This window comes from Peromyscus leucopus, chromosome 15, assembly GCF_004664715.2.
Source record: "Peromyscus leucopus breed LL Stock chromosome 15, UCI_PerLeu_2.1, whole genome shotgun sequence".
NCBI lineage: Eukaryota > Metazoa > Chordata > Mammalia > Rodentia > Cricetidae > Peromyscus > Peromyscus leucopus.
This window is the reverse complement of record NC_051076.1, coordinates 70,175,971-70,188,052: the sequence shown is the minus strand read 5'-3', so window position 1 is coordinate 70,188,052 and position 12,082 is coordinate 70,175,971. Positions and strand designations below refer to the sequence as shown.

Here is a 12,082-nt window from a genome sequence, read left to right as displayed (position 1 = left end):
GGAAGGCATCCTGGCCAGGCCTCTCCTATCGACCCTGGGGGCCACTTGCTTGTGGAAGCTCACCTGTACAGTGTCAGAAGTTTGATGGCTCACAACCCAGCCACTATCTACCTGTCAGTAACTTTCCCTTAACTGTAGTGGCTCTGCACATAGTCAGGTGTCCCCTGAGCGCAAAGCTATCTGTCTGTAGTTGAGAACCACCTCGTCCAGAGGACATACCCTGAAAACTGATGGAAAGAGGCAAGAGAAGCAAAGTGGGCGAGTTAGGATGAGGCTGGGGAGTGCTTGCCTAGCGTGCACAAAGCCCTGGGCTCCACCCCCACGCTGCATAAATCGGGTTTGATGCTTTTCACCTGTAATCCCAGTGCTCAGGTGGAGGCAGAAGGATCAGAAATTCAAGATCCTCTTCAGCTACATGGTTAAAGGCTAGCCTGAGTCACATGAGAGTCTGGATGGGTAGGTGGATGGATGGATGGATGGGTGGATGGAGTTAAAGGCTAGCCTGAGTTACATGAGAACACAGGTAGGTAGGTAGGTAGAAAGACAGATGATAGATAGGTGGATGGATGGATGGATGGATGGATGGATGGATGGATGGATGGATGGATGGATGGGTGGGTGGGTGGGTGGATGGATGGATGGATGGGTGGATGGAGTTAAAGGCTAGCCTGAGTTACATGAGAACACAGGTAGGTAGGTAGAAAGACAGATGATGGATGGATGGATGGATGGATGGATGGATGGATGGATGGATGATTGATTATTTGCCATACCTGACCCAATCTCTACTCTCTTCCATCTCCCTCCTGCCAGGACTCTGATCAGATTGTTATTTTTTTCTCCCAGAGACAAGGTTTCTTTGTGAAGCCCTGACTGTCCTAAAACTCACTCTGTAGACCAGGCTAGCCTCAAACTCTGATCCACCTGCCTCTGACTCCTGAGTGCTGGGATTAAAAGTGTGCGACACTACCCCTGGCTCCGATGGCTTGCTTTCTTTCTTTCTTCCTTTCCTTCTTTCTTTCTTTCTTTCTTTTTTTGTTTTGTTTTGTTTTGTTTTGTTTTTCGAGACAGGGTTTCTCTGTGTAGTTTTGGTGCCTGTCCTGGATCTCGTTCTGTAGACCAGGCTGGCCTCAAACTCACAGAGATCCACCTGCCTCTGCCTCCCGAGTGCTGGGATTAAAGGCATGCGCCACCACCTCACTGCTGTCTTAACGAAAATGGTAGTGGTAGTCACACAGCTTCCCACCTCCTCTCCTCCTCTCCTCAGTGGGGATTCAGAGGTGGCTGAACTACAGTGACCACCATCAAGGCCCTATTCATAAAGGGAGTTGGGCTTACAAATGAATTAACCTAAAACTATTACCCAGCCCTTTCCGATATATGTGGTTAATGCATGTCTCTTCTCTCTTATGGGTTAGAGTCTTGCTCTGTTAATTGTGCCTTGGTGCACACAATTTTTAATGCCAAGGAATAAATTTATTTGTCTCTTTTTCCTGTTTCCTGAACCTTTGGAGTCCCACTCCAGAAACCGTTACCACATCCACTGTCAGGGAGCTGCTGTCCAGCCCTGGTGTGAGTGTCAGGTTTTAGGCTCATAGATCTCTCAGGTTCAGCTTTGTGATTCACTTAGGCTGTTTTTTAATTCTGCCCCTCTCCGTCCTATCTCTCCCTCTTGTCCCCCACCCCAGGCAGCTTCGCCTCTGCCTCGCTGTCCTGCCGTGTGTCCATGACGGCATGCTCCCGTGTGAGTTCCAGGAACCACACCGGAGAGAAAAGTGTCTGTCCTGAGACCAGCCTGATTCCCTTGATGTGGTCAGCTCCAGTTCACCCATTTTCCTGCAAATAACACAGCTTTGTTGTTCTTTATGGCTGAACAAACCCCACTGTGTGTGAGAACCACGTTTTCCTTATGATCCCTCTGCTGTTGGATGCCTGGTTGGCTCCATTGGGTTCATTTTTGCCTGTGGTGTGAAGTAAGGTTAACTTGACTCTGTTGCAGATAGCTGTCCATCTCCCAGCAGCATCACTGTTGGACCATCTTCTTTCCAGCGCAGTCTGGACACCATTGTCCAAGGATCCATGGGAAGGGTTCTTCTGCAGGGTCTACACCATTCCATCAGTGCATGCATACAGAAGTCTATGCCAGCACCACTCGGTTGGCTTCGGCTTTGGGGGGTTTTTGTAGGTTTTACCGTGTGTGTGTGTGTGTGTGTGTGTGTGTGTGTGTGTCCTGCATGTGACATGGCACATATGTGGTAAGAATCAGAGTACAACTTGCCACTTGGCTCTCTCCCTTCCACCATATGAGTCCTAAGAATCAAACTCAGCTCATCAGGCTCGGGAAAAGTGCTCTTCTCCACTGCGCCATCTCACTGACCCTAGTGTTTTGGGATTTTTGAGATAAGGTCTGGCTCTGGCTCTCTGGCCCAGACCAGCTTCAGACCTGTCCTCTTGCCATAGGCATGGGCCACCACACCAAGCTTAACTTCATCTTTTTTTCTTTTTGCAGTGCTGAGGAAAATCAAAACCAAGGCCATGATAGGTTTTCTGGGGTCAATCACAGTACTCTCAGGGGTGGCTGGCATCAGTGGGTGCCTGTAGGGGGGTCCTGGGGAAGCAGCAGCTGTAGCACAGGTGTGGAGGTAGCTGGGTCTTTACCCCTGTGCTGTGCTGGCCCTGCCCCTGGGAGCCTCCCTCAGCAGCCCCGGCAGCCCAGTCTTCGGGTCACTTGTTCTCTAAGTGTTCCCCGTGTACCTAGACCCTGAGCTTGTCAACAGCAACCCAGCCAGAGCATCTGGGTACCGCCGTCTTCAGGCACCAGCCTGCCGACCAGCCTGCTTCTTGCTGATTCCCCCCTGCTCACTGGTCTTCCTTTTCTCTCTGCAGATGAAGTTGCTGAACTTATACATAAAGAGGGCCCAGACCACCAACAGCAACAGCAGCTCCTCCTCTGATGTGTCCACACACAGCTAGTGGCTGTGCCAGTCTGTGCAGAACACACACTGGTGGTGCCTCTGAGAAGCCCCATCAGCTGCCCGTCCATCCGAGGAGGCCGCACATAATTTATTACAATCAGTATTTTGGTCCCTTCCAGCTTTTGTGTAGAATTTTGCTGGTATTGAATGTAACGGAAGCAAGGCCTGTTATACAGTCTCCCTAGAAACAAAAGGACTGAGAAATGAAGAGCCATACTTACACGTGTCTTGCACCGCCTGCCGACATCACCAAACCATGGAGGGCACAGTTCTTAGAAACCAGAGCTCTCCAGCCAGTGCTTGGTACACAGTAGCATTTTTTTTCAGTCCATACGGACTTGGGGGTGGTTTGGGGTGTTGCTGTGTGTTCTTTATGCTTCTGTTCTTAGAGTGTGGTCAGACGGGACAAGACCCCCACCTGTTTTCCACCTGACGCTGAGAAAGGCTGTGTGTGTCTTTAGGTTTTGTCTTAAGAGACCTTGTCAAAGTGGGACTGCAGGCTGGGCCGGGCAAGGACAACCACCTGGATGTGGCCTCGTGACAAACAAGTGGGGTTGGCTTCTCGGGGAGACAGGAGCACCTGGGAATGGAGTCAGCAATGCCACCACCGTTTTCATGGTTGCATTAAATAAAAGGTGACTGCCAAACACCAAGATTGGAAACAGGCTCGCATTGTGTTACCTCCCAGGGAGTCACTGGCCTCACCTCTTGACGGTCTTTTGACACAGCAACTAAGGTAGAGTCTGGCTAAACAGATGTTGAGTAAAATTTTTAAGCCAAATGACAATTCTTAATGCAATCATGCAAACTTTCCTAGGCTGGCCTTGAATTTGATATCCTCCTGCCTCTAGCCTCCCAAATACTGGGGTTTATAGATAGGGGCCACATGCCCAGCAAAAGACTCTTCGGGGGCATTCATTTTAGCAAAGCATGCACTCTTCCAGTACAGAGCCCACTTCAACTACCAGAGATGGAAGGAAAGGTTGGGCATTGACTTCTTAGCCCCGATTCCAGCACTGCTTCCCTGACCCTCAGATGATTGGGTTGGCCATTGGTGGTGCACACCTTTAATCCCAGTACTTGGAAGGCAAAGGCAGGTGGATCTCTGAATCCTAGACCAGCCTGGTCAGTTCCAGGACAGCCAGGGCTACGTAGAGACTCTGTCTCAAACAATCAAAAAGACCTATGCTGTATTTGGAAATACACTGAAAATGAAGGCCCCTAATGATGTGTGCGTGGGTGTGTGGGTGTGTGTGTGTGTGTGTGTGTGTGTGTGTGTGTGTGGGTGGGTGGGTGGGTGTGTGTGTGTGATGAGTGGCTCACACATGTAACTGCCCCACGGCTGCTGTTTGGAGAACTCAGGGGTGCATTTTAAGGGATTTGCTGTTATTGACTGGCCTAGAATCAAAATATAGCAGGACCAGACCTTACTTTTGGTTAAAAAACAAAAAATCCTATCTGTTAAGAGTTCATTAATGAGATTCCTTCTCGCCCTCCACTAGGGTCCCTCCATGTTGTAGCCACTGCCCTGTAGAATTGTACGAGCTGACCAGGTTACTTAGGAGTTCTCTTATGCCTGATGCAGTTAGAAAGACCCCTCTATGGAGTTCTCTGACCCACAGATGGTCACCATGGCCCCCACCATAACCGGACAGTTCCAGAATATTGCCTGTTTTCCTCACAAAGGGCTAGCCTCGAATGTCACGTGCCCTCTTCAACCTGAGTAGAGAGAATACAATCATTTCCCAGGTCTCTTGGGCTCCATCTGAAGACTGCTGCCCACAATGCTGAGGAGACTCGCATGCCACCGCCACCACCTCACGGAGGGCGACTGCGCCGCTCTCGGAACCCTCACAGCTACAGCTGCCTTGCCTCGCCTCGACTCCCAAAGGACTCTGTTCCAGCACCTAGACCCTGAAGGACTCTTCACAGCACCCACAACTGTTTGCCTACTCATCTATCTGACTATCCAGGGCCTTGAAACCCCCTACCCTGTGTCCAGGGGGACTGCTCACTGACTTCCCGCTTCCTGGCAAGCTGCCCCTCCCTCTACTGGACACTTGTGTGCGATGTGGCCCTGGTGCCCATGGTGGCCTGGGCTCGCCTTCTCTATGGCTCACTACTAGCTTTTCCACACCTGTGCAGGTGACGCCACAGGTTTGTCTCAGACATCTTCTGTTTCTTTCTCTGCCACCCTTACGGAAACTCACACTTTAAAAGACAGCAAATTAGAACGTCGTAGACCCCCCCCAACCTGGACTCTGCTAACAATGTTCGGAAGAAATAAATGCTCTGAAAACAATCAGCCACCAAAATAGTTCACACGCATGGTCCCTGCGCCCCCAGATTGGGTGTTGTTTGTTTTGGGTTTTTTTGGGGCTTTTTCATGTTACATCCATATCTGTATTTATATCTTATTTGTTTCACCTTCCAAGTGTATCATGGCAAATGTACAGATTTTTTTTTGTTGTTGTTAATAATGTGCTAGGATTTGCTAAAAAAGAAAATTAAAAAAAAAAAACAAAAAAAACAAGTTTGCCGTGGAATATATGAGAATTCAGTTGAAATTGTGTGTGTGGTACTGTGTGAACCTTCAGGTGACCTGCAATTTCTTGTTGGATTGTCATCATCCTGCTGTGTTTACAAAGACAAGGAGAACAAGCCTCTTTGAGACATTAAAGGGTCAAACCTGAGAGGGCCAGGTAGCTCAGCCAGTAAGGGCACTTGCTTTGCGGTCCTGACGAGCTGAGTTTGATCCCTGAACCCACGTAAATGTAGGAGAGAGAGAGCTAACTCCCTCAAGCTGTCCCCTTGCCTGTGCGTGAGGAGCACGGTGTGAATCTCCTCCCCACCATACACATACAATGGTAATAATAGATTTAAAAAGGAAAAAAGGCCAGGCATGCCTTTAATCCCAGCACTCTGAGAGGTTTTCTCTCTGTGTGAATTGCAGGCCACACTGCGCCACAAAGTGAGTTCCAGGAGAGCCACAAACTGTCCACAAAACAAAACACCAAGGTCTGGCTGGATGGTGCACACCTTTGATCCCAGCGCTCAGGAGGCAGGGTCTACAGCTTGGTCTACATAGCAGGTTCTATGCTAGCCACAGTACATAGGCAGACCCTATCCAAAAAAAAAAAAGCCAGGTGGTGGTGGTGCACGCCTTTAATCCCAGAATTTGGAAGGTAGAGCCAGGTGAATCTGTGAGTTCAAGGCTAGCCTGGTCTATAAAGTGAGTTCCAGGACAGCCAGAGCTACACACACAGAAACCCTGTCTTGAAAAACCAAAATAAATAAATTAATTAAATAATAATGGTGCATGCCTTTAATCTAGCACTTGGGAGGCAGAGGCCAGCCTTGTCTACATAATGAGTGCCAGGACAGCCAGGGCTACATAGAGAGACCCAACTGTCTGGGAAACACCCCCTCCATCCAGTGTCTCCCATGAGCCCCTGCTGTGCGATGAGACAGAAAAGGGGTACATGGGATAGGAGTCGCTAGCCGTTCTCCAGAGCAGCCGCAGGAGCAAGTGCTTGTCTGGACCCCATTTCCTCAGCCAAGCAACGTCACTCTTCTAGAAGAGTTTGAAGCAGGGAGGAAACTGACCCTGGCTCCAAGACCAGACCAGACCTGATGAGGGCCAGTGCTATCCTATACTATATCAGCTCTGCAGCTCTTGGACCTAGAGTAGGGCCTGGCCCTGGCTGCTGGGCACCAGCCTTAGGAGAGAGGACACAATGTGGTGGCTCCACATCCTCCCTGAAGCCTTTTAAAATGTATTTCTTGATTTCTAAGATCGTTAAGAAGGTAACGTGCCATCTTGGTGTGGGTGCGCACGCGCACGCGTGTGCACACACACACACAAGAAGTCATTTCTTCCACCGTGTGCATCCCAGGTATTGAACTCAGGTTCTCAAGCTTGGGGGCAAGCACTTTTACCTGCTGAACCGACTCACCTCCATCTTGGCTCTTGAAGAGTGCATTTCGGCCGCATTAAGTTCACTCGGTGCTCAGCCGTCCACTGTGGTGGTGAAGAGTTCGCCTCCGGAACTCATCTAGTGAAACCACCTACTACCACGGACTCCAGTCCCCACTCTGCACTCCCTGAGGGGTTTCTGCGTGTGCACAGGTGTGCAGGTGTATATGTGGTGTGCGTGCAGGCCAGAGGACAACCTCAGGTGGTGGTCTTCACGTGCTGTCCACTTGGTTTTTCTTTTTGAGACAGGGTCTCTCACTGATTGGATTTTTACCAAGTAGGCTAGGCTGGCTGGCCGGAGAGTCCCGGGCATCTCTATTTCCTGTCTCCATTTCTCCTGCATTAGGATTACAAGTCCACAGCAATGTTTGACTTTTTAATGTGCGTCCTGGGAACAAACTCAGGTACTTTATTGCCTGGTGACCCCTGTCTCTGAGTGTAAGTTCTACATTACATAACTCTCAGAAACAGTCAAACACAGCATTTCACCTTTTTATGACTGTCCTAATTTTTTTGACGGGTCATAATGTCCTCACAATTCCCCCATGGTAGGGCAAGTGTCACAATTCCCTTCTTTTTTAAGGCTGAATAACACCTGGATGGACCCCGGTCCCGGAGTCTCACAAAGGATGTTGAGGGCTTAGTTTTGAGAGACTGGGGTAGAATTGTGAGTTCAAGTCCAGCCTTGGCTATGTAGTAAGCACCCGTCGCGGAGATCAAGACAGGAACCATTTGGCAGAAGTGCTGTGGGAACTTAGAGGTGATGTCAAGTCAAGCAGCTCTTGGCAGCTGGTCACCTGCTCTGCTCCTTCCATGGACTGGAGGACACAGGCTGGTGATGTCACCCACACCCCTCCCTGCATTCTCGAGTTCCGTTACTCATTAGCAAGTATGGAAAAACCCTGACAGAGGAAGGATGGACTCCGTGTTCTCTGGTGCTCTAAGCCCAGCACCATCGCGACTCCTTGTCCAGGAGGCAGCCAAGCAGAGAGTGATCAAGGAGGATGGCAGACCCTGAGCGGGGACAGATCCCCTACCTAGCTATTCTCGGCTCTGGGGGTTAAACTTCTAGCTTTCCACTTCGCTTTGAAGGAAGTCACGGAAGGGGTCTGAACCCCCTGAAACTGCTAAGGGTCTCAAGATGAGAATCTCTGGCTTGAAGTTCCTTCATGCTTATGACATCTTCACATTAGCAGTAAGGGCGACTGAGCACTCAACATCCTTTGTGAGGTATTTGATGCTTTTTAAAAATACTGTAATTAGGGCTGATGAGATGACTCAGCCAATGGAGGGGTTTGCCACAAAGCCTGGGACCTACAGCGTGGAAGGCGAGATCTGACTCTTGAAAGTTATCATCTGACCTTCACAGAGAGAGGTGACAGGAGAGAAAGACAGACAAACAGACAAAGACACACCCACACACACACAGAGACATACAGACAGACAGACAGACAGACAGACACACACACACACACACACACACACACACTTTTTTAAATGTAGGCAAGGGGCTGGAGAAATGACTGTCAGCAGTTAAGAATACTTGCTCCTCTTTCAGAAGACCTGAATTCAATTCCCAGCAGCCACTGGTAGCTCACAGCCATCAATAACTCTAGTTCCAGGGGATCACATGCCCACTTCTGATTTTCAGGGCACCAAGCATGTATGTGGTGCACATACATATATGCATACAAACGATTATGCACTTAAAATATAATTCTAAAGGGGAAGAAAAACACTTCACAAACTAAAAATGGAGGTAAGGTCTCTTTCACTTCTGCCATTGAACAGCACGAGCAGGTTTCCAGCCAGTCTTGTCTCTGGCTCCTATCTGGCCACAGGTGTGCTAGGATAACAGACACGAGGCCACCACATTGGCTGTCTACTGGGATCCAGGAGTTGAACTCAGGCTGTCTGGCTTTTGCAGCAAGTATGTTTTACAGCTGAGCCCTCTCACCGGCCCATCCGATGTTTCTGAAGAATTCTCTCTCATATGTGGCTTATTACAGATCTGCAGATAATAGAGCTGCTGTCCTGTTCCAGTTCCAGATGGGAAAACTGAGGCACAAGGAAAACCCCAGCTGGGGAGTAACAGATGGAGCCAGGGCCAGCCCTAGGCTTCTCCCTACCAGCTCAGCCCCTCCCTTCACACCCCAGTGGGCCATTTGCTTTCCCTACAGTTACAGAGACATCTGGGTCCTTGCCTACATCAGAACCCTGGGGAGCTCCAGCCCCTTAGAGCACTGGTGAGCCTGAATGGATCCCTACCTAGTAAGTGACCAAGTGATGCTGAGTCTGTTGGCCTGTGTCTCAACCTTCACGAACATTCTAGAGTCTGGAATCTAGACTGTGGCAGAAAATAACACTTGGCCACAGGGAACTTAGCCTGGGGGCCACCTTGCCTGATGGTGTGGGTAACTATAGCAACAATCAACAACACCATAACTAGGACCATTGGAAGTGAAATAGGCTAGGCTGGGGAGATAGCTCAGCTCGTAAAGCACTTGTCAAGTTCAATGCCCAGAACCCGTGTAAAAAGTTGGGTATGGTGGCGCGCCCTTGTAACTCCAGTACTTGGGAGGACGCCTGGGGAGCCCTCCACAAATGTGTCAGCTCCAGACCAATGAGAGACCCTGCCTCAAAAATAAGGTGGGTAGCAATCTTGAAGTTATCTTCTGGCCTCCACATAGGTGTGTGTATGCATGCACACACACACACACACTCATATACCAACACACACATGCATATACACACACACACAGTATTTAAGTGAAATAAGTACCTTGTTAGAGAGAGCACAGGCAGAAGTGTCCAGCCATGCTGAGCACAAAGCCCTCTGTTCAGGGATGGACTTCCTCCCTGACCTCTCTGGTTCCTCCTGTATTTATTAACTCACACTTTGGAGGTTCCAGGCAAGAGTGAGCAAAGGTCATGTGAATGGGCATCTAATCCTGGATTACGTATTGAAATGCATCCACTCCATGTCCTTCTCTGATGTGGGTCCTGCTGCCAGGCTATGGTCCCAGAAGCTGGCTCCTCCTCAGACCGCTTCCTGTATGTATGTCCTGGAAGCAGGCCAAAGATGCCCCTGCCTCCCTCCATGTCCTACGAAGGCCTGAGTTCCAGAGGGACCAGTCAGGGGTGTGGGGTGGAGTGAGAAGGCATCGGTTCAGGCTCTGAGCCCCTTCAGCATCCTCCCCTAGAAGAGCCCAGGGAGCGCCTGAGGCGCGTCTGTTGGTCTTCCACTTCCTGGTCTATACCTGAACACCTCAGGCTGCAGTAACAGTGATAAGAACTTACTATCTGCAAATGGTCTCTGAGGCAGGAGCCCTGATTATTCCTGTTTCCTAGATGGGAAACAGGCACAGCAAGAACAAGTAGCTTGCTTGGGGTCACACAGCTACTAAGAAGCAGATCTGGGATTCAAATGCAGGAAGTCAGGCCAGTGAGCAAGGGTTCTTGCTGCCCAACATGACCTCATGACCTGAGTTCTATCTATCCCTGGAACCCATGGTGGAAGGAGAGAATCAGCTCCTGCTGATTGTCCTCTGGCCTCCGCGTGCTCACACCCACGCTCACACCCACACCCACACCCACTTGCTCAAGTCTCCTCTCACTTTCTCTGACCCACCAGTCCATTTCCTACCCCTGACTCTTGTTGGTAAATTCTTGGGCCCTGGCTGGTCTCAGACCAGCTCAGTTGGTCAGACCACAAGCTCACAGTTAACCTCCGGCAGAACCTCTAGGAAGCACTAGCAGGTAGGGCCTGGCAGGGAAAGGGGAGCACACACTAGTTTGGGAGAGGATGGTGTAGAGAGGGAGAGAGCAGTTGATTTCATGATTGTTTTGAGCCTGGGTATCTCTTGTATCTCAGGTAGTCTAGAACTCTAAACCTAGTGGAAGATGACCTTGAACCTCTGATCCTCTTGCTTCTACTTCCAGAGTACTATGATTACAGGTGTGTTCTGCCACATCCTGTTTATTTGGTGTTGGGCTAGAACCTAGGGCCTTATGCCTGCTAGGCAAGCACTCTACCAACCGAATCATAATCCTAGCTGCAATTTCACTGATGTCGATGGTTGGCTTCCTAATTTGGGTTCTTGGGTATTTGTTGTTGTTTTTTGTTTTTTGACAGGGTTTCTATGTGTAACAGTTCTAGCTGTCCTGGAACTTGCTTTGTATACCAGACTAGCCTCCAACTCACTCTGCCTCCCACGTGCTGGGAGGTCAGGGTGCTGTATCCATTATGTAAGAAGCACTAGTTCATTGAGACAACAATAACAACAGAGGTGATGTATGCATGTGTTTATTTACTCATCTAGTAAATTGCAGTGTTGGGGATGTAACCCAGGACCTTGTGCGCCTGGGCGAGTCTTCTACCACTGAGCAGCCGCACCTGCAGTCAAAGCAAATGTGAAGGGGGGCAGGGCTGAAGAGATGAGGACTGATTCCCAGAACCTGCATGAGGCAGCTCCAGGGGACCCGACACCCTCTTCTGTCTCTGTAGACACCTGTAGACACCCGCACTCACTCACACATGCTCATGCCCACACACATAGTTAAAATAAAATACAGCCTTTTGAAATGTTAAAATAGAAGTTATTGGAAGCTTCATGGAGTAAGATTATTCTGGATTTATTCATTAATTTATTTACTTTAGCGTGTGTGTGTGTGTGTGTGTGTGTGTGTGTGTGTGTGTATGTGTGTGTGTGTGTGTTTGGGTGTACACACTATGGTGTGTTTGTAGAGGCTGGAGGACAATTTGCTTAAGTTTGTTCTTTTCTTCCTCCATGAGGGTCCCCACATCAAACTCAGGTCATTGGGGTTGGTGGCACCTTTACCTGCTGAGGCATCTTGCCAGCCCTGATGATTCCATTTTAAGACACTTGCATTCCACTATGAAATGCAAGTCTAACTTCTGAGGGAACCCAGAGGGACAGTGGGGACCACCCTAACAAACTTTGTCACTGGTTAAGTTATAAATACAAGCTTTCTATAAGGTGGCTAGTCAATGTCACACCCTGAATTTATAACACAAGGCTAGCTGTGGTGCCTCCCACCTATAATCTTAGCATTAGGGAGGTCGAGGCAGGAGGATCCCCAGTTCAAGGACAGCCTGAGATACACAACA

The 12,082-nt window shown here is 49.4% G+C and overlaps 1 protein-coding gene across 50 annotated transcripts in view; it reads left to right on the top strand.

The window, feature by feature from the left end:
• Clasp1 (cytoplasmic linker associated protein 1) overlaps positions 1-5,496 on the top strand; it is a 233,127-nt gene extending 227,631 nt beyond the window's left edge. For 47 of the 50 annotated variants that reach the window (XM_037211520.1, XM_028879821.2, XM_037211523.1 and 44 more), the window contains one exon: positions 2,887-4,385. In XM_037211520.1, the coding sequence (XP_037067415.1) occupies positions 2,887-2,973 (87 nt within the window). In that variant the 3' untranslated portion in view covers positions 2,974-4,385. Of the gene's footprint in view, positions 1-2,886 lie in introns of all 50 variants that reach the window. The other 3 variants (XM_028879823.2, XM_037211525.1, XM_037211502.1) reach the window with 1 other exon arrangement.
• Positions 5,497-12,082: the final 6,586 nt, after the last annotated feature.